The sequence below is a fragment of the Battus philenor genome, unplaced genomic scaffold, assembly GCF_028537555.1.
Source record: "Battus philenor isolate CCGP_79_NKW_IND1 unplaced genomic scaffold, ilBatPhil1.0.hap1 SCAF_18, whole genome shotgun sequence".
In the NCBI taxonomy this organism is placed as follows: Eukaryota; Metazoa; Arthropoda; class Insecta; order Lepidoptera; family Papilionidae; genus Battus; species Battus philenor.
The window spans coordinates 11,391,776-11,417,632 of record NW_027181680.1 but is presented as its reverse complement, the minus strand read 5'-3'; the positions used below and the strand labels follow the sequence as shown (position 1 = coordinate 11,417,632).

Sequence of the window (25,857 nt, the reverse complement as noted above, 5' to 3'; positions counted from 1 at the left end):
GTCTAAAAATTAAAAAAAAAAATTTAGGGGTAGACCACCCTTATCACTAAGGGGTATGGAAAATAGATAGTAGCCGATTCTCAGACCTACTGAATACGCATATGAAATTTGGTAAAAATCGGTCAAGCCGTTTCGGAGGAGTTCAAGTTCGAACAAGAGAATTTTATATATTAGATATATATATATATATATATATATATATATATATATAAAAGGTTGGCATTGTTACACCTACAGGAAGTTCAGAAGGCAGTTCTGATGAGAACAGGCGGTGAGAAACTAGACAGTTTTATAAAGAGTGCTTGACAAAAATGATCTTCCTGAGTGAGCATCTTGGATAGAATTTCAATGGCCTTTTTATTAACGTTTATATAGATGCGTGTATATATATGTGTGTGTACTTATATGTACAGTACAGAGTTAGCAAGTGAAGTTTTAAACAAAAGAACAACGTACAACGTAGTTCATTAGATTCAAATCGCCCACAGATCGCCTATCAGATAATATTTCAATGTTATCTATCCCATTACGACTTGCAGGTGTTAGTATGCGTTGGATGTTATAGCGTGTACTCATATAACATACGTGATATATATGTTATATGTATTTTATATTAGTTCCATTATCTTTTTAATAATACGTATGGTCTTTAACAAATTTTATTTGATGATGTTTTTAATTTGCAAAATATTAATGTGTACGATTGACAATCTGTAAAATGTAAAAACTTTCTGTACCACGTAAAAACTATTTTTTTTTTTGAATAAAAAGACTAAATAAATAAACGAACATGTTATGTTAACAAAAAATCAGGATGGTTGATTATAACTTGAAAGCTTTATATAGTGCACTTTAATAAAAAACATTTATCAGAAATAATAATGTAATGATAATACCGTAAAAAAAACGTTTTCGAAATTCGAATTGGAAAAAAAAACATTTTACTATATGTTTCTGTAAATTTTTTACTATAAGAAGTTATTGGTTTCATTCATTTCAATAGAAAAAAATAAATGAATGTAATTTATTTCAAAGTGTACACTTTATATTGAACGAATGGAAATATGTGTAACACCCTCACAGCTATTTGGTGACAAATCAGTTATTCATTCACCCGTTAAAAGCTATTGCAGCCATTTTCAATCACTTTTCACAATCTTTTTTCACGGGCTGGTAGACGCGGTGTGGGTAAGCTCCCCGCTAGGTAGACCGACCACATAGTTAGTAGTAGTAGCGAAGTCGCGGGATGCTGGCAATGGAAGGGCAGTTATCGAGACGATGTTTGGGGAGACCTATGCTTTGTAGTGAAAGATGAACAACATACAAAAACTTTCTTTTAAGCGCCAAAGTACTCTGAATCAATCCATTTAATTTTAATGCCTGATCAGCCGATTTGAGTGGAAATTTAAATGTAATTGACCTTCCTTATACTAGCATCTTTCAACTTAAACCGAGGGTTCCAAACACACTTTGAGAAGAGACCACAGCAAACTCGGACGTGTTTTTATTGTATTCACTTGTACAATATATTTAATACAGTAGTAGTAACACATCTCTAAGTTTATTACCACTTAAAAATTTTTAAGAAGTTTTTGTTTAATATACGTTTCAGTCCTAAGATGCTCACTGCAAGGCATATGCTTGCCCCAAAGATATCTTTGGAGGGATATACTATAATTGACACGCTTGGCAAGTGGGTTTGCAAGTCAGTGTGGTATTAAGGTACGAAGAGGACGCTGCTGCATATCCTCTGGAAACTTCTTTGTGAGCCCTGGCAATCCTATATAATTAATGCACAAAGTGCGAATTATAAAATATTGTATCCTGGGAATCAAACCCGCTACCTATGATCGCAAGTTTCATTCGTCTACCCGGCTACCACTTGTTTTGTTTAATGGACTTCTTAAATTTATTACGTGGTGATTATATATATGTATATTTGTTAATGAAAGTTTTTACGAGTTATTTTTTTAAAAGATAAACACGAATTTTAATGCAAATAATCGAATTTATGAGACAATCAAACAAAAATTACTTCTCTTACCACCTAGACAAGGATGGTGGTTTACCTTCAAGGATAACGAGTGGCAACATTTTGCATTCATAATTAAATATTTGATAAATTGCTTACATTCCCTTTAATCTCCAAAAAGGAATAATTTTAAAATTATATTATAAGCTTGCATTACAAGGATTAAACGGAATCTGGACGTTATATTAAACCTATATTCAAGATTAATTAAAAGAAAAATGTCGGCAATTAATAATTAAAGAACACAATTTCAATCGGCCGTTTAAAGTTTTTAAAAAAAGAACATCAGCGATCGAATAGAGCCCGAATAATTGCGAAGATGTAATAAATTACATCGGGTAATTGAAAAGACGCGCAAAAGAACCGGCTTTCGTATCTGCTACGGATAAATAAACAGCATATAAATTTAATTGGTAAAGGTTAGTTTAAAATATAGCTAAAAGATACGGAATAATCCAAAAAGACTGGGCCCGAGAGCAAACAAAACGAACTGGGAAATAAAAAAAAAAGATCCGTCACGAACATAGGCTAGGGAGAGAGAAAAAAAAAAGAAAAAAAAGGCGGTAAACAAGTTCAACGTTTATTTTGGTCGCGTCCCTTTCTAACGCATCATTATTGGTTATTCCCATCCCTTTCCTTCGGCCCGAACGCTGGACACCTGTGCTTTAGTTTCCCCTGAGTACCAACGACCTCTACGCATCTCAAAGGCAAAACGTCATATGTACATAATAGCAATCAAGTGATTGTCAACTTTGTAGATATGAATTTAAGTTTATTATTCATCTGTTTTTGAAATTATTGCGTACGTGTTGGTTTTGGACGTAAAGCAATCATTGTCGTATACAGATTTTGATTCGAAGGCTTAGTTTTTTTTTTATTCATTTTAATGCGTAAACTAATGTATTGTAATAATAAAAGTGGAACACCTGTTATCCGAAATAATCCCATTGTTAAAAAATTCTAATGTAAGGTAAATTGGGGTTTATTTCTGTACGCGAATGTACTTTTTTTTTACATCATTGTGTCGGAACAGTATTGATGCAAAAAATAATGGGGGAAAAAAGTAAATCTTTTACTTCGTTATTGTGGCAGATGTCTAATAAATTGTAATTTGCAAATTCCCAAAAACAAAACATTCCTTTTTTTGTTTTTCTAACATTTCCAAATGCTTCTTATTTCTCATTTCATAATACATTTGCAATTGTTTTTGTTAATCAAAGGTTTTATTAACTTTGTATGGAAGTTAAATTCCGTCTCGGCCAATTCGCTGGATTCAGGTAGCGTAAAACCGGTCATAGTGACGATCTTTGGGGAAAGCCTATGATAGCAGGGTGCATCTATCTGGTGATATCACGATGATGATGGCGATGATGATTGTTACCTCTAACTTACTAGCTAAATGGCTAGTTTTATATGTTGTGATATTATGTAGTGTGTAGAATGTAAATTAGAGATTTTGCCATACAACATATTTATATATTTATCTATAAGTCATGTATTCAACTGTCATATATTATATTTTATTTATTACAACCTCTAAGAGTACGTAAATCTATTATCTCTAAAATCATATATTTATATGTAAGTAATTATTTTTACTTTGTTTACTTGTTCATAATAAATTAATCTGAAATCTTTATTAACTAAGTTATATCAAATAGCTTGTTTATATTATTTAACTTATGTATTGTTAAGTGTTCCCAAGTCATTATCGACATCCGAATGAAATAAGTCATCTGGTAAAATAACAGCCTTAAGTTAGGTGGTAAACAGAAGTCAGTTATAAATTATAAGTTATACAATGTATATTATGTATTCTAATTTTAAATAAATGTATTCTTTTTTTAAAAATTGACGTTAATTTTCTGTGTAGCAAATGTAAATAAACAAGATTCGAAATTTAAATCAATGATATATTTTAACGCCCACTAAATATATCTTTGAATATACATATTAAATTGTAAACGATGCTTTTTTATATATCCATATAGTTTTAGCTATTTATAGTAGTAGTAAAATATAAATATCGTCTGATTTCAGTGTCGAATTATTATGACATCTGTTGAATATAAGCCTAGCCTTAAGATTCCTAATAATTGAAAGCCTATTCCTCTCTTACAATACTAACAATTTGTCCAACTTATAGATGGATGATCTACGGTGCGTTTGCCGGTTCGGGTAACTGTTCTGTGAGCTATGTGATGCCTATTGACGATTTGAATAGGCAAACCATTGAACTACATTGATTTCTTCAGGTTGTCAACGGATATAGCCATCATTGAGAAATTCCGAACTTACCAATAATCCCGAAGTAAGAGACCACAATTCAGTGACGTAAACCATCACTGATGAAACACATTTTTGTGGCCCCTGCTTTTTGGGGACCTGTCTTGTCCTCCCTGCTACATGTGGGGCATGGATGTTTTATATTTCACTTTCACCTTTCATGCTTCACAATCTCTATCTTTCTTCACATTCAAATTGTCTCCCGTGCATTATCCTCCTTTCTTTATCTTCCTTCCTGGATCAGTTTGCTACATTAACACAGTATTGGCTCAATTATTTCTAGTTTTATTTTAAAATAATTATAGCTATATTGTTATCTTTTTTTATTTACTAAACCTATATAACTATATATTGGTCGAAGACCTTCATCTTAAAACATTAAATCAGTGACGTCATAAATTACAAGATAATTCAAAAAGGTTAAAAGAAAAGGGGCTGGACAACCCTTGTACTTAAAAGCTTTCTTGACGGAATTTCGATTTGAATCCAATGATAAAAAATATGCCTTAACGAACGATTCCGACCAAAACGATTGAATAGCACTGCATTAATTGGATATTAGAAATACATTTATACATTAACATTTTGTGTTAAAAGGAAAGAAATTAAATATATAAAAAACTCTGGATCTCTAACAGACAATAAAGTTTAATAAAACATTATTACGTTGCAATTATTAACATTTAAAACAATATATACAGTTAAAAATATTTAGTTTTTTATTTCGACACTACCGCCATTTACCAAATAGCAATATTTTTTTTCGGTAACAAGTTTTAAAAAAAAAGTAATAGTTCATTACCTATTTTTTTATTTAGCAACAAAAAATTGAATAAAATAATTTGTTCAGCTGGACATTTTTAATATGATCTCTCTACTCTAACATGTTTGGGCAGGCTTTATACTATCGGGTGAATATTTTTAATATTCAACATTATCCTTTCATCCTTTTCAGTTTCCAATATACTTTCCTTCTGTTCGTCACAATATCTTTATTTCCTTCTCTTCCGTATGTTCTCTTACACAGCTTTCCTCGTTCTCATTACTAGATCACAATTTAATACAAGATCACAGTTTATATGACTCGTATATAACTTTCATTTTAATTTCTTTTTCTAATTATAATTTACTTTCCTGTAAAACTCTTTTCATATTTAATCTTATTAACCTTATTAATGTACCTGTTTTTGCTTAACAGGCTTAACTTACTGTGAATCTTGTCCATCCCTTTTGTCAGCTGAAGATTGGCCTCTCTCAAAGATTTTAAACAGCACCTGTTGGAAGGGGCCTGGATCCAGCATCTGCCAACCATCTGAATGAGGTTGTCTATCTACCTTTTAGATGAAAGTCCTACACTGCGCTTGCTGGTACATGATCTCCGCTATAGAGCTCTAGAGCTTTTCCACAAACCCCGAAGCTAGACAACGTTTGATTGCCATAGGTCTTTATCGGTATTGGTCGTAAAATCATAAATAAAACTAACATGTACAATATTGGATAAGAAAATAACGTCTTATCTATATTATGCTGTCGTATCCAGCGATCGAGATATCGTATTGAATCAGTAACGAACACCACATTACAAATAGAATGACTATTGACGGTCTCCCATTTTATGTTAACGGCGGTGTTGTGTTCCCGAGTGTGCTCCGACAAATTGTACGTACACGGACACTGAATTCGAGTACGCACTTAAGTTGCAAGTGGTTGAATTGACGGAAATTTTTTAGAAAGACTACAACAGGTTTGGAGTCGTAATATTCATTGTATTTCTTTTGCTTCGCCACTGACACTATCAGACTTGGCGAAGTCTTATACTTCCATTTTCTCTTGTTTCTGTTAGATGTCGACGCTGTTAGCTTTGTGGATCTATTATAGCTTCATCTGTCACATGGCTCGGGGATCTTCGACTACTTTATCTGCCCATTCTTCCACTTGGAGGTTATGTGGTGCGAATATGTACCTTGCGTACACTGTTTCTTCTCCCTCCAAGTGTTACTAGGCGGAGCTGTCTATGTTTCGAAGCTGTTGCCGTCATTTTACGCTGCTTTTGTAGCTTTAGTTGTTGAATCTTTCTTCTTCCTTGGTTCTCTTATTTCTAGCGGTCCTCTTACATGTCTAGTCCATGTAGTGTCTCATGTCGGTGGTCTTCCTGCTCCTGGGAGACAGTGCATGATCCCTTTCGGGGTTTTCGGGTTTTTTGGTTTTACTTCCGTAATTGCTTGTGGTTCAGTCAATAGCTTCTTTAAGCTATTTTTAAACTAATTTAACATCAGCTTAATGAGGATGTGCTATGTTTTGGTTCCTTCTTGAACCCGCTGGTAACCAATTTAGATCCGTTTTTCTGATGGCTTTGCTAATCCTATATCATAAATGCACAAATAAGTCCACGAGAATCGAACTCTTGACCAGCGATCGCAAGTTTCAGTCCCTTACCACTGGGCTACCACTCCATATCAAGTGTTTAAAATTGAATAAGAGAAAGGGAGTTATTAAGAATTCTATATACAATCAAGCACCGAGGTAAAGCTTTGATAATTTCTCAAGAATATATCTGGGATATGGTTTACCTTGTTGCCTGATCATCATCATTCATCATATCATTCGATGCACGCCCACTGCAGAGTAAAGAACTTTCCTGAAGATCGTTAATATGATAGGTCCTGCGCTGCCACATCCAGTAACTTTCCATGACTTAACTAAGTTATCTGTCTAATAAAGATTGATTCAATTTATCCTATTTAAATAATAATATGTTTAAATAAATAAAAGATAGTGTGGACATTAATATTCTGGGATATACGATCATTGATACGGTGAATAAATAAAGTAAGTTTTATGTTTTCCAACAAAAATTAGAACTAAATATAGTAAAATGTGAATTTCGAGAAGTGAAATGTGTATTCATTAGTGAATTAGTCATAAAGGAATCGTTTAACAAGTCAGCCGTTGGCCAGGGCCTAATATCGCCGTGTTAGTTTATTGTTGTGGACCGGAATAGAACTGAGACAAGCGGCGTGACAGGCTGTCGTACACTGTAACTGGACTGCAAGGATATGATCACCAAGGGTAACACGAGATCTAAGTTACAAAAGAAAATAATGTTTATAAACTGTCGTTGTTCAAATATATACTTTATACAGAAAATAACTAAATTTAAAACAGCAAAAAGTTCTGGAATTTTCGGAAATTTCCGATGCGCAAATATGATTAAAATATTGCTTAACGATAGCCGATGTTGGTAACGACAAATAATTTAATGATATAGGAATCATTATCATCATCTTCATATTTTATCTAGTCTTAGCGGGCTGGTTTCCGCAACCAAGCGGCACTACGCTCATTTCGAGCCGCGCATAGCCTTACTCAAGCCAACCTAAATCCTTGAGAAATCCAATCAGGCCCTTGATGTTGCCGACGATCTCGGGGAGGTACTTGGGTGATCCGATATGGGTAACCTTGTGAGTGTAAGAGTGCTATCACCGAAGTAGTACGTGAACAATAGTCTCGTCCTCTTCCAGGTACGCTCTGCACAAAGGACTGTCTATAACTCCTGATGTAAATAGATGTTTGTTAAAAAGACCATGATTGGTTAAAATTCTTTCCACCAGGTGCAGTTGGGGTTATGACAGCCGAAGCAGGGCATCAGCGAGCCGGCAGCTAGAAGGCATTGCCTCTGTTGCTTGTCGGCACTCCATATGGCTTTTCCATTACTCACTGTGTTGACTCCAAGTTTACTCTGATACTAGAGATCTGGCCTTACCCATTGATAGTGGGGTTCCGGGAGCCTCTCCGGGCCAGCTCATCTGAAGCATTGGTGCCTCTGGAGCCGAAACAACCATTGATCTTTTAAATAAATTACCAATTTTTGATGTGTACGTTACAATATAAATCATGTAAATAAATCAACAAACCAAGTTAAACACTTTTCGATTAACTAAAAACTCTTGAATGTTATAATGAAAGGTATTTAATAATATACTTTTAATTTTAGACACAAAACTAAGAAAAGGAAGGTCAACGATATGTCTTTATATACAGACCCATGAAAGATTTCCTAACTGTCAAGTATATTTTCAAATATTCCATTCCCACTGTATGCAAGGGGTAGCGACGTGTTTTAATAGAACGCGTTATACCAAAGAATCTGAAGGGGCTAACAAAGTAAAGGGCAGACTGAAGCTCGGTAACGCTGGGCTTGTCACAAGCTGAATTGATTTATGGCCGCGCCGACAGCTTATTACGTTAATTTGTATTGCTCTGGTAACTTGCACGGTGGCGATTTCGGCGAAGCGCAATTGAAAACTTTCTTTACAAATTTAACAAACATAGGGAAATATCAAGTTTATTTGTTAATACTGAACTACCAAAAAAATAATAACTATTGTAATTAAAAACGCTTCTTGTAAATCCTAAAAGTGTTAATGTAATATAAAACAATTTTTCTGGATCGCAATGTCTCTGCTTCTCAAATGGCATTTGCAGATTCAGCGTATTTGAAGTGGCAAGGGAAGAGTGCGCAAAGCCTTAGATCTCTTTTGCTTGCTCCTGGTGGAGTTCCAGCTCGGGCCACTACCTACTATTATTTTACCAGATTTGAAGGCTGCTAAGCTCTTAGATCACTTCTGTGACCGCTCCATGCATTGACTAGACCCATGGGTCCCAGTTAATAATCGATTGGTAGTTCGACACAAGGGTACCTGAGATGGCCGGACCTCGACTTGGCTGGTTGCTATTTTCTGGACGCGTTTTGAATCCACGTAGTCACGTATTTTAAATTGAAGTATGTCAATGCAGAGAAACTCAATATGATTCTAGTTTCTATTAAATTAGACTTCTATGAAATTCTTTTCGTGACAAACATAAGTAATCACTATAAATGATTCTTTATGAATGTTTGTAGTAACAACTTGTACGTAGATTTACTGGGAGACTGAATTATTAATGACGAGATCTGCAGAAGAACCTAGGTCATCGATGTAGTTTGAAGTATTGATTGTTTGAAGTGGCCAAGGGCGTGGTACGTCGCTAGCAGAACCTAAGGCTGTTGATGTCAACAGGTTCACAAGTAATGACCACGAAATGACAGACGCGGCTTGTACAGGCCTCCCATTAGGTCGACCCACTGGAATACTGGCAGCACATGATCGGTAATTGTAACGATCTTTGTTTTATCAGCAGACATGATGCGTATATTTAGTACAACTAAAATTCATTGTTCAATAATCCAAAATATTCTTATCATTATGTACACTAATGATCTAGTAATCCATCAATTCAAAGTCGATATTAATGTGAATAAATCTATTCTTTAGTAAAATAATCAAGCCTGTTAATATAAAACCATTTAATCAACAGAAGATCGTACTAATGTATTTTGAGATAGTTAAATAGTAGAGGTATAAAATTAGCTTTTTGGGTATTCCCCTGATTCTTTTTAATCAAAATATTACAAAGGTAACTCCCGTGTGCAGTAGCGCCACAGTTTCACGACACAACCACGGAAATTCAGTCATCACATTTTAATATTAATTTAAATGTTTTATATGTTAATATTTCGTATAAAGAAACATAAAAATATAATAATAATTTTAAACCAGATATCATAGTGTAATTGTTCGAAATTGACATTGTATTTTGAGAATGTTAAAAAGAATTATTCAAATGCAAATCAAATATTAATAATTTCAGATGTCGTTGTTATAAATTATTTAGAAAGTATGTAAAATGGTAATATTCAAAATTATTTGACAGTAAAATAGAGTTTGTATTGAAAGTCTTTTAAAACTAGTCTGGAAATTTCCTAAAAAGGCACACAGATATACGTTTTAAATAAAAAGTTCCCATATCCCTGGCCATCTAAAAAAACGACTCAAACCCGTCCAATGTGTTATTAAATAAAATAAAATATAGCCCAGCTTCTGAATTTGAAATGAAGTTTTTGCGTCTAAAATTTTGAATACAATGATTACATTGCCAAATGATAAATGATACATCGCCTTTAATAGCCACCGATTGTTGACAAGCGAGGTTTAAGCCTAATTGATTATTTTTAAAAACGATCTCAAACTTTTTTTTTGTTGTGGATTATAATTTTAGAATTATCATTATGCTCGAACTTCAGATTTTATTAACTTTTTAAACTTTAAAAGTTTTATTTATAACACCACGATTATGTTCTGGACTTTAATTACCATACAAGTAGATTAGTTTTATATATTATTTTTGAATACATATTAAATAAATACAGAATGTTATAATAACTTTTTTTATTTAATGGAATCAGGCTTTACCTTGCGGAAGTCCATTCTAAGTAAGAAAAGGGCCAATATTTAGCCGCTTACGCACATGCAGTGGTAGTCGTGCAACAAAGTGCACCGCCCACCAGCCCACCGATAAATGCGTATGCGGCAAACAATGCGAATCACACAACCGCCACCGTCAAATTACTCAACACATGTTTCAACCGTCCACGGGGCATCTTCAGGAGTTATGTTACACCGATTAGTGCCAAACACAAAGTGGTTATAATAATATAATGAAGTAAAATGATTTAGTAAATATATAATAAAATGATTTAGTATTATCGTTGTGCAAGGAATAAATAAACATCAACTATAGATAACTTAAATAAACATCGACTATGGGGGTTAGACCAATATCTCAAAGTTTGGCAAGGAGGTTGACGATCGCAGTGTGGTATTATGGTACGAAAAGGACTCTACTGCATATTCTCTGGATACTTGTTTATAAGCAGTTGCAATCGTTTATAATGAATGTACAAAGTGTGAATTATATAAGATTGTATATCGGGAATCTAACACGCAACCTACGATCCGAAATCTGTGTCTTTTACCACTGGGATACCACTACTCGATAAAAGCCCAATGGTCTTATTACTAGAAACAATTTTAATAATTGATTTGCTCATTTGTCAGCATGTGTTATTATACATATTTCAAATCATCCTGTGTGAAATGATCACTCTGTAAAAGGTTACATTAATTTTAATTAGAATACTACTAGACAATAACTTATGGAAGTACAAAGTCTACAGGGATAGATAGTAAACAATATTAAGCGTAATTCAATTTTTGAAAATCATTTTTTTATTATATATTACACAATTTTTTTTGGATGGTTAAACTTGTATTATTTATTAATTTACTAAGATATACATTCACGCCTTTAAATGTACAACTATTTTCAATAAGTCCACATAAAAAAAGATATAAACGAATGATAAGTTTTAACTATGGACAGGTTAAATATAATATAGATACAGATTAAAAAGTAGCTCGGCTACCGCACGAAGGTGATTGAACCCTGTCGGTCACCGAGGGGCAGGCGCAAGCGCAACTGACTCGCTTTTTTGTGTTTCGCTTTTGTGTTCGTATTGTTTCAGCGATGTTACATGCATTCATTTACGCACGATATTATTGTATGTTGCACATAAATCATCTATTGCTGTATCGAAACAATATGACATGTCTAATCTTGGAATAACTAGAAAATTCTGTCATGAAACAATCAGAATTCAATATTTACATCATTTCTGCCGCAAGACGTTTATTTCTGGAGTTGTAACGGACATTCTGAGCTGCGCTCGCTGGTCTGTGGTTTAAGTACCTTTAAACTTCAGCAGTTAATTCTTCTTCTTCTGCGTTCATACTTCCACTTCATGTTAATCCGCTAGTCTGGCTGTCTTATTTGGAAGACTCCTTGATCTCGAGGTGGAAACAGGAAGAAGAAAAGAAGAGGATACCATCGCATTATTCGTGGATGACGATTAATGTCGCCCTGCGTTCTTTAGCTTTTGCAAAGTATAGCAGACAATCGATAAGGGTAATCCCGACAACGAGAAGACAGAAGTTGAATGTAATAAAAGAGTCAATAAGCGAAGGAATGTAGATGAGAAAAGTAAGATGATCTGTGAAAGAAGATCAAAATAGAAGATTTTTTGAAGGATGTGAAGAATGACATAATTAAAGAAAGAAGCAAGATTTTAAAAAAATATTTGTACCCGAAATGTAATGTCTCTGCCCAACATATGGAAGGGAAAATTTAAAAAAAAAAATCAACTAGTCTATGTCAGTTATAGGACAGAAAAAGTTCTGAGCACAGACCTCTCCATTGCTTTTTGAGCAACTGCGAACTTGCCCATGAAGGCAGTAGTTATAATAATAGTAAACTTTTAATCAACTCAATTATAAAAGTATAAGGAAAAGGTTAGAACATGTGAATATATTATTTCGATGTTCATTTAAAATACCCGCTACTTGACCACCTATCTCTATACTATGGTTGTCTGAAAGATATTACATCAAGTGATAAGACTGGCAGTTGTACTTTTTATGTTATCATATAACTATGTTTTTTTAGGTTAACTCCTTTAAAGCTTACATTATAATCAATCATCCTGTATAACAAATCGTTTGTATAAAGACAGGAGTTAATAACCATGCGAAGACATTCGAAATAATAAAACGAGAAGCGAAAACAGTTGTTAGCCCCTGAAAGTTCCAGATGTCCGCGACCTACCTCAACGAACTGCGCTCTGTAATTTCTCCCGCAACACGTACAAAGATTTTATAAATAAAACACTATTATCGATCTTATTACAATGGTACTAAGACCGACAATCCATGTAAACAATATCGCCAATGCCAATGTTTACAGTGCTGAAAATAACAAGAAATAGTAAACAGAAATCTGTTTACTATCGAGGCTTATTGTTTCGCTACCTCTGTCGGCGTCAAAGAGTTTCCGCCGCTGAAATATAGCATTCATAATATTTGCCGCCATTATTGGTTCGCAAATAAATATTCGACTGCTGATTTATTACTTAGATTACTTAGTTGAATGAGATTTGTTACAAACCGAACGGAAAGCGAAGTTAGTTATTGCTTTGTAGTGAACGAATGATTTCTGCAAATGAACGAACGACTAACGTTTGTTTAATATTTGGTATAATTAATAATATTAGTTAGTTAATGTCACTTTGTACATGATGTTTTTTATCTAGTTATCATATATATATACTTGGTAATTGGTTATAGGTGTAAAAGTTTCGAAGGAGTTAATATATAGCTCACTTGATGCATATACATACATGTATATATGTACTGGTACACACACACAAACGTATATATATATACATATATATATATATATATATATATATTGTAGTACTAGTGTCAATTTTAACGCTGATCTTTGAGTAATCCCTACTAGAGATAATTTATAAATTAAATTTTATTAAAAATTTAATTTACTGACAAATTCAAATAAATGTAGTAAAATCAATCTTTTACAATCACATAAACAGGAGGTAGAGAAAAGAAAAATAAAACTGGAATTAAAACTAGAAAGAAATAATTTAAAGCAAAAATAATGTTAGGAAAATAAAATAAAAACTATAAAATGAAATAAATTTTGATAATTCGAAATAAATTAGCATATTAAAAAAGAATGTAAAATTGCTTATACGTCTCTCTGCCGACTGTACTGCTAGAAGTTATTGTACAGTCGCAATCCAATAGAAAAAAATTAATTTCTTTATTTCATGTACCTTGATTTGAAATAGGTATAAAAGCTTTGAAGCTTTTTGACAAATGAGCTATACATTCACTTCTTTAAAGTTTTTACACAAATAATTAATCATCTTGTATATCTAACAAGAGATAAATATCTAATATATAATTTTCTCGTGTCACGGTGTTCGAACTTGAACTCCTCCGAAACGGCTTGACCGATTTTTGCCAAATTTTACATGCGTATTCAGTATGTCTGAGAATCGGCTACTATCTATTTTCCATACCCCTAAGTGATAAGGGTGGTCCACCCCTAAATTTTATTTTTAATTTTTTAGACAATTTTTTTGGTTTTTATTTTATTATGATACAGCATAGAAAAATACATACAAACCTAAATTTTTCACCCCTCTACGATCAACCCTTATCTTACATTTGTTAATTAAAAACTTTAATTTTTTTTTGCAAAACAACGTTTGCGGGATCAGCTAGTTAACTTATACTTTTATCACCTACCTCGATGTATATTCTGAATGTAAAGTCTAAAGTACAATAGAATGGTATTTTATTTATAAATTATTAATCTGTGGTCTAATACGACGCATAACGTAAATATGTCTGTTTTAATTGTCATGCCACGCATTACTTAGCTCGAGGAGAGTAAATGCTGTTTAGAGTGGAATAATTATTGGAATTTCAAGGAATCACTGGTGAAATCTTCTCAGAACAGCGTAAACTTTTCAAGCACTAATCTTCTAAAATGCCGGCGGCGCCGCAAATGGCATTTTAAAGGTGATTATTATTTGTATAATGGGTTTGAGTCCCTCAAATTGGGAAAGCAAATAATTTTGTACGTAAAGACGCGTTGTGGGAGAATTTAAATCATCGCTCAGTCCTGTTTCTTTATGTTTAAAATTTTGAAAAGTATCTTTAAAGATTTTGACGTATTTATATTAATTTTTTTTTTCTTGGTCCCCGCTATTGGAGGCCTCTCGTACCTCTAATTTGTTGGGATCAGGGTCTTTGTTTACAAATAAATTTTTCAAATTTTTATCTCTATTCTTCAATCACTTTCATTCTTCTCAATTTCTTTTGTTCTTACCTTTTTTTCTTCACAATATCTTTCATTTTGTTCTTTCATTCCTTCTTGCTTTCATCGCCTTCCTTCCATCATCTTATTATAATATATTTATTGTAATAACTAGAGTCTTAGAAAAGGTTAAAACACTTCGTATACAGTATCTGTACTACGGCGAACTTAATGCCTCAGGCATTTTCTAACTGTTAACTTAAAGGTTGTGCAGAGTTAATTAATGAAGCTAGGTGAAATAAGTTAGTATCATAAAAGACAAAAAATAAAATAAATTTGAGAAGGAAAATAATCACTAAGACATATACCACCTTATATATATGTACCTTATTCTTTAGTTATTTGTATAAAATTAAATATCATATTTGACGTAAATATTCTAGTATGTTCTACAATAATTTCAAAGATAAGGAATAGGGAGATATGTAGACAAATAAAATTAACAGGTCAAAGTCTGCATAGTATGGATAGTTGCTACCCTATGGCTTTGGAGAGGAAAACACTTACCAGCAGGAGCAGCATAGGACATCTGACTACAAAGTGGACAGTCGACTTTATTATAGTCCTATTGTAAATTTATTGGGGAGGCCTAATCAACCAAAGAGATAATAGTTCAAGTAATAATAATCTCGTCTTCTTCTATATTTCAATGACATCTGCTCTACTTCTATCATTGTTATGAGATCCTGAATTCCGTTCCGCAGAGAATCATTATGAAACAAGCAATTTTGGCCTAGAAGTACAATGATCCATCCATGTTGACTGGATTCATACAAAAGATGCAATCGAAGTATACAAGAGTCAGCTAATGGCATACTTAATATTATTGACTTTCTTTAATGTCGATATATTTGTTTAGTACTAGAAACATTATTGACTCAAAGAAATATTGATTCATCGTCTTGTGAGGCCACACAATATATTTATGTTATCATAAACAATACGGATCGTCCATACAAAGCACCGTGAAAAGTTGGCTGTATCGAAATTACGAATGGAAAAAATCTCTAATTCATTTGTAATAAACGAAATTCGATTTTTCATTAAAATTCCGCCTAACATTATTGGACTACCATTAACAGAATTCAAAACGAATATTAAAAGTAAATAGATGGAAAAGGCTTTTTATTCAATAAACGAATATTTGAATGGCTAGAATCCTTGGAATTCTCGCTTGATTATTTTGATTTCATTTAGGCTATATCTAATAAAGTGTATGCATAAATCTGTATTGTTAAACTTTATTAAAAGATGTGTCGTTGTGGAGTTTCTTCCTGCTTCTTCTTCACAACAACAACACTTTGTGAAACAAAGTCAAAAATGAAATAGATTTAAAAAATGAAATAAGTTGACGATCAATAATAGTTATGGTAAAAGTAACAATGTTTAATAAATGAATTTTATCTTATTTTTATCTTCTTTTGTCTAACATTAGACAGCATCTCTTACTACTTAAGATCGTAAACCGTGTTATGGTATCAGTGCTGGTCTTTTTGGTGTGTATTGCTTAAGTAAATGTGGTATCTGCACTTGTGGTGGCTGCAGATTCGTGGTCGCAGTCCATATTTCCAGTGATCAAAAGTTGTCACCGTTTTTCCTAGCTTTGCATCCGAATAACTTGAAAATAAACAGAACAGTGGATTTTTGAGCTTGGATTCCGATTTAAAACATTAAAAGCTAGTACAGACAATGTTATTTTGTTCTACTGTAAGTTACTTGATCTGTGACTTTTATTAAACGAATTTGAATTTGTCGTATCTATTTCAGTTCTCATTCTCTGATTTCCAATGTTATCCGGAAGATGATGAACTAAATTTTAATATATATAGAATTTCAATATGAAAGTATTAAACTAAGAACAAGTTTTTTTATTTCGCTTCATCATTCTGTCGCTGCGCCAAAGGCGACGGCAATTCTTCACGAAATGGATATACGTGTTTTATGACAATCCATAATAGAACTGCGACTCGATAGGTGTTGTATCAACAGCTGGGTCTTGTCATTTTGGCGGTGTTCAATATTTCATTCACGCATTCCCACAATCGGACTATCGCCTACGTCCCATAGGTGGCGCGTGCGTGACCACGCATCAGAATGAGTAAGATATATTGATGAGAAAGTCAAACAATGTTTTGTTTTGATCAAAATATCAATGACTTGACCATAGATGGGCACGGCTATGAAATATATTCAACGAGCGATTCTAACTTTAATGTGACTTGCATAGTGTTTATATTTGTGTGGAATCTAAATTCACGTATGGTTTAAATCGGTGGCAGTACACCATTCGCTTCACGGGATGTGTTATTTGATATCTACTCATTGCTTATTTACGATCGATAAATTTATTTTTTAAACACCAGACGGGTTGAGAATTAATATATATATGTCCCAATAAAAGTTATTCATCAAAAAAATAAAATGAAGACATCGACAAATAAAAACTTCAATGTTTTTTAGATTAAAAAAATTAAAATTTTCAATAAGTGATTAAATTCATAATCGTTTTTAAAATTAAATTCAAATCACGTAAATGTAATTGTATTGGTATTAAAAGTTTTATACGCGCAATCAAATTGTTTCGTTTCAATAACACGACACTCATAATTCAGAGGGATATCGCAAAAAAATGTACAGTAAACAAACTTAAATGCTGCCTCGAAAGCCTGTTTAGACCGTGGCTTGTGGTCCAAGTTAGGAGCGGGCGCGATTCATGACCGTAATACGTTGTCAATCATTATTTCTGATGCCAATAGTATGTGAAACGACAGGTTGTTTTAAAGTGAGGTATAATATTTTTATTATTTTACCAAACGTTTGTTTCAGCACATAACGCTAGCAGTTCTGTTTTTTATGTGTCAAAAACTTAAGCATTGAAATTAAAATTTTTGGGAAAAAGTAACGTTTCATAAAAGTAATAACTATTTATGGGCAATTTTGCACGGTAGTACAATACATTCAATGCATCTAAACTCTCTCGTAATTAATTTAAGAAATTCAATAAAATCTCCATTAAAAAACCTATTACAGCGCGTACGAGTTTTAAAATGATAATAGTGCTTAAATAGGGTAAAAATTGGACAAAATAGGGCCTTAGAAGGTTCATAGTCACATACAGAGCAATGGAGTGGCTATGCTCGGAGCTGCTGCAAGGTTGAACCAGAAATGAGAAGATCTGCAGAAGAATTTAGATCACCGCCGTAGATCGAAGAATTGCTCTTCAGAAGTGGCAATGGGTGGGGTACATCGCTTGTGCTATCGATAGTTATTGGGGCCGAAAGGTTCTTGAGAGGCGACCACAGGCCAGTAGACACGGTGTAGATAGGCCTACCTATAAGTGGACCGACGACATGGTAAAGTAAGAAAAGAACCAATATTTAGCCACTTCCGCACATGCAGTGGTAGTCGTCCAACAAAGTGCACCGCCCGCCAGCCCGCTGATAAATGCGTATGCGGCAAACAAAGCGAATCACACAACCACCACCGCCAAATCATCCAACACGTGCTTCACCCCTCCACGGGACATCCTCAGGAGCCATGTTACACCGATTAGTGCCAAACACAGAGTGCAGGACTGGTCATCGTAGCGATCAGTGGGCGTCTTATACTGAAAAGAAGAATCGAATTGGGGACCTATATGTTAACAAGGCGATTGATAAAGGGAGAAAAGATTTAAAGGGATGAATGTATAACTTGCTCACCCACAAGACTGGCCATTGTAGCGATCTTTGTTTATCGACTGAAATTATTATGATTTTTTTGGTTGGAAGTCATATAAATTCACTTGAAAACATACACATTCGGTATAAAATTTGCATTTTTGACGACGAATGTACGTCACTACCATGCCATCATTGACGTCCTTATACATTGTAATTAGTTATAAGTGTAAATACATTGTATATACAGGATATAGTACAAAAACGCTTAAGCGCTTGTCTTACGGCAAACCGTCGCCTGCGCAGGCTTGCCAAAGTCCCGTTAATTTTAGAGTCCCTACACAAACAGTATTACGATGCAGCGATGGTCGCCGAATTTGATTGTTGCAGAGACGCGTACGCCGTCTGTCCTCCCGCACTCCGTCCTCTTCCCTCCTCCCGCGAACATTAAGCTCCGCCAGTACATTAATTACAATCAAAAAGTTGTAAAACGTTTAGGTTTCAGGAATACGACGTTGATCTTAATAAAGGCACGAGTAATAAAGTTTGTATGTTATTAATTTTTTAAAGTAAACACATTTGAATAGCTTTTACCAATGCATATGCCATTGTTATTAATTAATTCAAAATTAATAAAAAATGACAGAGTATAACTGTACAAATGGAGATGTTTTTTTTTTCAAAACTTATCTGCTTTATGGGCGTATGTGTGGCTCTCTGACGCAAGGGCATCGGTCTGTGTGCATGTCAGTTAATAATTTAGAGCTTTAGTTTATTCCTATTAAGAAAGTAGTAACTGATCATTATCAACCAAGTTTAGCAATGCCATAAATTAGATAAGGTAAGCTGTGTTCACGTTGACCAGAAGCAAGCCCTTCAGAGTGTACAGACGCGTATGTGTCTCCTAATTAAATCTGTATAATTACTTGCAGTGTTACTATTTATAATGCAAAAAGTAAAATTTAGCCAAGTGATGGCAACATTGGTATGTTTTATTCGCTAGATAACAAGATTTTATATTTATTATCTATTGTTATTTCTCGTCTTAAATATATGTTTGAAGGAACAGTCAAACTATTTCAAACCAACCTAGGTTCTAAAAAAGCTAACTTAGCACTTTTGTATTATAATAATTCATTTATCGACACTCTTAACAATTTTAGATCATATATAGTGATCACTTATGTCCATCAAGAGAGAATTCTAGAAGCATCCAATTTGATTTTAACTAGAATTAAATTTTGTAGTTTCGTGGGGAAATCGAAACAGAAATGAGATAGAACTATATGAGAACCAGCCAACTAACTCAAATAAGGCTCTTTTCGAACTGATTGAGCCATCTCCGTTTCTTTATCAGACAGTGCAGGCAAAAATTTCATCCATACGTTATTGACATATCCAAAAGTCGAACTAAACGGTTTGACAGTTTGTTCGCAGAGTCGCCAAGATTTGGAACGAACTGCCTGGGTCTATTTCCCCTGATAAGTACTCTGGAGCATTTAAAAGTAGAGTGAACAGGTTCCTTTTGGATGAGCATGTACCACCTTCGTCTTCGTCTAAACTTTCCATCAGGTGAGATAGAATACAGACGCCTATTGCGTTACAACTATATATAAAAAAAGAATTGCTCGTGCAATGCAGTTTAGGTTGAAAGGTTCTTGAGTGACGAGATCGACGACATAGTAATGTCGCGTCTTTGAATGATGTCAAAGTCATTGTGAAGATCTTTGCGGGAGGACTATGGGCGTCTATCGGGTGAAAAGAAGAATCAAACTGGGGAGCTTTATCCATACAGGGAGATTGGTTATAGGTGTAAAAACCAAAAGCCAGCAAAAAGCTGAAAATCGTTTACACCTAATTCCAATCTTCTTGAATGTAATCACTCTAAAAACTATTAATATATTTTTAAAAACGAACAACTTCTAGCAGTACAGTGACGTGAAGTATTAAATAATCAATAATCCTTTATCTTAATAATTAAAAGTCACTATTGTTCATCTACGTAATATTGTCGCTAAGATTACAAAATTCACTACAACATGAGTTTGCTAAAATTAAAATCATACAAAAACAGAATTCCCAATAATGCATTATTGATGATGTTTTTTATGTACGAATGTAAACAAAACGTTGACATTCAACACGCAGACTTGAAGACCTTGATTACTATAGCCCTACGCTTTACGTCGCATATAAAATGTAATAAATACATCCGATCGCCGTACGATAATGAACTTTATTACCTATTAATACATTACAAATTATATTGTAGTGTAACGTACGTTGTTACTATAGAGAAATGCGATTGTCGCATACACATGTGCAACTCGAATGTGTCCGAGCGTGTTTTTACTGAAAATGGAAACTGGAGAATCACTTAGTTTAATATGGCCTTGGCATTACTTGAACGCACCTACCGTTAAAATAATTGCCGATAAATGTTTCGAATATTTGGTTAAAACTTAACTGCAATTGATCATTCATTTAACATCGTTTTAATCTAGTTTCAGTAAGACGATACCGTCATACAACAACACCTGCACCTCTCACGTACACAGAATGATCGGTTATAGGTACAGTAACTTTGAAGAGTTTCACATATTTCCAATCGCCGTATAAAGTGTTCACACATAAGTATTTTAAATTGAAATGCGACAGTCAATAACATCTGGCAGTAGAAACTAATCAAACAATAAATGATATCAATATGTATTATTCAAAATTATGAAAACCTTTTTTCTTGATATTTTTTAAATATAGGATGTACCAAACAGGAATTGACAGTAAATAATTTATACACACTTTTAAATGATTTACAAACCAAACACTTTGTTTTTATAATACATTTGCACTGCTAAAACGTTTATAATTTTTTTTAAAGATACTACGTATGCTGCGAGACTTTGTCCACGTGGAATTCAACAAAGATAGTTTATTAAGTTTTTTTTTTAGTTTTTATATTAATTACGTAAGACGGATATGAATTTCACAATTTACATAAATTATTATGTCACCCACAACTCGAAAAGTCTTCTTCGCTGTTTTAGTTTCAACTAAAATGAGCATAAACTTGCACGGCGATATATGAAAATCTTTAGAATGACAGTGACGCCATTTGTTGAAAATTAGTTGCACTAACTTAGTATATGATTCTGTAAAGGACATACAGATGAACATTCATTTTTATATATACAGATAATAGTTTGGCAGTTTTTAGTATTTCTTTTAAAGGCGAGTAAAGCTGCCTTTTTTGCTATGGCGTATTGCCTTGTAGAGGTGGTATTTAGCAACCTTTTCTGGAGAAGAGAAACTTGCCTTTTTGTTAAAACTGCCTACCACATTGTAAACCACCATCATTTCAACTGCATAGCGTTCAAGGCTGGAATTAGGCTTCTTAGATTTTCGCATTGTGTTTGAATCAAAATAAATAATTAATTATGCAATTTCCCTGATCACCCACACCATGGCAATAAAACAGATATAGATGTCAGATTAAACATGCTTGTAATGTCAAAATATGTCGCGAGTGTGAAAGATAATGTGAGGAATGTAAGAAGAAAAAAGTGACAGCAAATTGTGAAGGATAAAAGGAACAGAATGTCAATAAATAATAAAATGAAATATGAAAAACAAGACAAACTAAAGTACATGCTCATTACTTCTGGAAATACGAAATTGCAGGTATAGATAGCAAACAACAAATAATTTTAATGTACACTAATTCTAATTTTAAAATGTTTATATAGAAAGTAAAACATACTTTCTATATTAACATTTATTTATTTATTATTTCTGAAACCTATAAATAAATAAACAAACATAATATTATATAAGTTTATAAACCATAGTCTTTGACCCCTGTTTATTAATGTTTTTACTTGTTCTGTCATTGTTTGACCATAAATCATTAAATGTTTTCAGTGAGATAGTTATAAGGTAGCAATTGTAACTAATTTTATATTTCTATGCTTCTAGTTTGTACTTTCTTACTACTTTTTGTTACTGTTTATCTTCAATAAAGTAAATAAATAAATAAAAAAGTAAACCATGGATATTTGGAAAGGATTTATCATACAATGACTAACAGCAAATGAGCTATACATTGACCAGTTTAAAGCATTTACACCTAAAATCAATCATCCTGTATATTTGAGGAAACCAATGAAGTAGTTTTCTGATGAATACACCGCGTACATGATCCCCCGAGAGTTTGGCGAACCGTTGGACCAAGACGAACGGGGAACCGGTTCTAACTGCGACGAAGCCGCGCCGACCCATCCACACTCGATAACCTTTTAATCTCGGACACACCCACGCTTAAGGACACGCTGAAACTCGCCATTCTGGGTTTATTTTTAAACCATCAACAATTGGTAGTGTCACGCTGTTGTAAATGTACCGTCAATAAAGAAACAGCTTCCGGATGTAATTTGACCAAAAGGAGAGTCAAGAACTACATAACAAGAAAGGTGATATACGGTATTTAATATCTGTAAACTCAATTTCTATACTGGTTATTTGAATTACGTATTGTTTATATAAAAACATATGAATTGCATTTGGCGCATTATTTACCATAAATAGTTTCTAATATTTGTTTGCAAATGTTTTTTTTTATCTTTAATGCGCATTTGACATCTGTCTTGCCTGATCAGGCCTTAGATGGTACATACTTTTATCAAACCCATTCACTCTTGTCTTGAAGACTCCTAAGTTATAATTGTCTTGAAATAATAAAGCCGTTAGATTGTTCCACTCCTTGGCAATTCGAACTATAAAAGTATTAGCAAAACGCTCAGTGCGGGTGGAAGGAATTTCAACCCTGTGGATATCGTGAATCCACCCACCTTGTTGTCGTATGGAAGAAAGGAAATAGGGGATTTATGAGGTGAAATTCCTACGTATACTATCCAATATATAATCTGTAGAATACCGATAAGCTGACAACTTTTTGCCGATGCTTTAAGTAGTAAATACATAGAATTATTTTACAATATTTCTCTAGAACCTACTAGATGGCGCTAGTCAATAAGCTACATAGACGTGGAGAATTTACCGACGTGTTCTCTTTTAAAACCACTCTGTATGTATGTAATACGTACTCCACAAAATAATAAATTATGTATTCCAAAAATTGTGTTTCTGTCTTTCTGGACTTTAACGAAAAGTCTACCATCGTCTGCACCAAGCTTTCAAGTTCTATGTACGGTGTTATACCGTAAAACGTCTATGAATAAACATGTGATTATTTAAAGAAAATTTATTAATTAGAAGAGTTGTATAGAAGATTTTTTTAGAGAAAAGCTTAGCAAGTAATCTCTGACCTGCTCGCTTTGTGACAGTTGAAACTGTAACAGCCCCAAGAGGAAAGCAGTGACGACATCTAACAATGTTTGGTTAAGAAAGTATTATGACGATACATTGTCGATTAAATGACTATTGACTCTAGGTCATAGAAAATACGATATATTTTAGATTAGCAGTATAAAGATTCAAAGATTGGTAGTGGTAGCCCGGCGGTAGATTAGCAGGTTCTATCCCCGGGATACAATAATTTAAATCACATTTTGTGCTATCACTACCTACGTAAATGCTAATTTCAACGTCTAAATTTCATCTTTAAAAAGTTAACAAATCCTTCATGTGTACGCATATATATTAAAGTTTCACAAGATAGCTCAGAACTTCCATTTCTAAGTTTTATATCTAAAATTAAAGCTATATTATTAAATAAATCTTATTATAGCGTTACAAATGAAAAAAAAAATGTTAAATTTCATTTAAAAGAGCAACAGTTGAATTTCTAGCCGGCTCTTCTAAATAGATCGTTTAGATCTAAAAGCGTTCAAAAAGTTCAAAAGCGCATGTAAATATCTGCTTAAATAAAGATATCTTAAAGAAAAGAGAAGCATGGTACAAACATTAAATAGTATATCATTAGACAGGTAAGACATTGTTATAGATATTGTGTATTATTGTTAACTTGTTAAAAAGCAAGCCTGGTTAAAGAGGGTCATTGCTAGTGCCATCAACGTCTGTTAGGGCCCTAAAGTTCTCAAGGCAATACCACGCCACTAGATGAAAACTAATGACATAGTCAAGGTCGCAATAAGTCGCTGCATGTGTGGAGCGGTGATTGTAGCGAACAATCCAACTCGGATGAGCAAAGTTCGAGAAGCTCCAAAATCTCTCCTTGTCCACAATACTGCGATGTTTGAAAACGAAGGTCTTTAACAAATGTGTGTTACCGTTGAAGATATAGGGATCCGAAAAGTGGTCACATATGAAGTGCTTCATAAAAAGGCTTAAGGTTGTCTAGATAGCAACCGAGAGGGCTATGCTTGGAGTTTCACTGCTAAGTATAATCAGAAATGAGAAGACACAAGAACCAAAATCACACAATTCCGATAAATCTGAGCCCGAGTCTCTCGAAATAAGTAATTTCAGCTAAGCTGGTATAATTTGCCCACAGTTGAGATCAACGAGAAAATGTAATGTTAAGTTACATGATCACTAGTTAATGCATCATTAACTTGGTGTAAATAAGTTAGTGTAAGAAGTCTAAATTATTGTATATACATATATATGTGGGAGTGAATCACGCAGGCGAATAATAGATGTAAATCTCTTTTCAAACACTTTAATTTTTTCACGTCTTACATAGCTCACATCAACCGCACGACCGCCATCTTACACGAGAATGCCCTAATCCATTCATACTACTCATTCATTCATCAATCAACCGCTCACTTCTTTTACTCTTACGTTCCGTTCCCACACTCGGTCATCCTGACTCATTGACTGTCCTCAGTTCCACTTTTTTTTCTTATACTATTACAAAAATAAATTTAACAAGTTACAGTATACATCTGCTAAACTGTAAAAAACTAATCTTAAATTATACAATTTCTACAAAATAAATGAAAATAAATGATAACCATCAATGAGGTTACAATTAGATAATTGGCCACCTTTTTATAAAATCTGCAACAGAAAGAGTTTTATTTGGTCCTTCATCGGTAGTATTTACCTTTTCAACTTCGTATCTGTCTTTGCATATAACTCTTGATACACGATATGGCCCCAGAAACTTTGGTTTTAATTTCATAGCTGTTCCGAATTGTGTTTTCTTGATGGCTACTAAATCACCCTTCTTATAAATGATACTCTTTTTTCTCTTCTTATTAAAGTTTCTCCTGTTCTCTTCTTGAATTTGAAAAATTTGTTCCTTTGCCTTTTGTCTCTTTTCTTCTCTAT

At 33.5% G+C, this 25,857-nt stretch overlaps 1 protein-coding gene across 1 annotated transcript in view; it reads right to left on the bottom strand.

The window, feature by feature from the left end:
• LOC137920480 (uncharacterized) overlaps window positions 1–22,942 on the bottom strand; it is an 89,305-nt gene extending 66,363 nt beyond the window's left edge. Inside the window, exon 1 of the mRNA XM_068763847.1 lies at window positions 22,855–22,942. Coding sequence (XP_068619948.1) covers window positions 22,855–22,942 — 88 coding nt within the window. The remainder of the gene's footprint in view (window positions 1–22,854) is intronic.
• Between the last annotated feature and the right edge of the window lie 2,915 nt (window positions 22,943–25,857).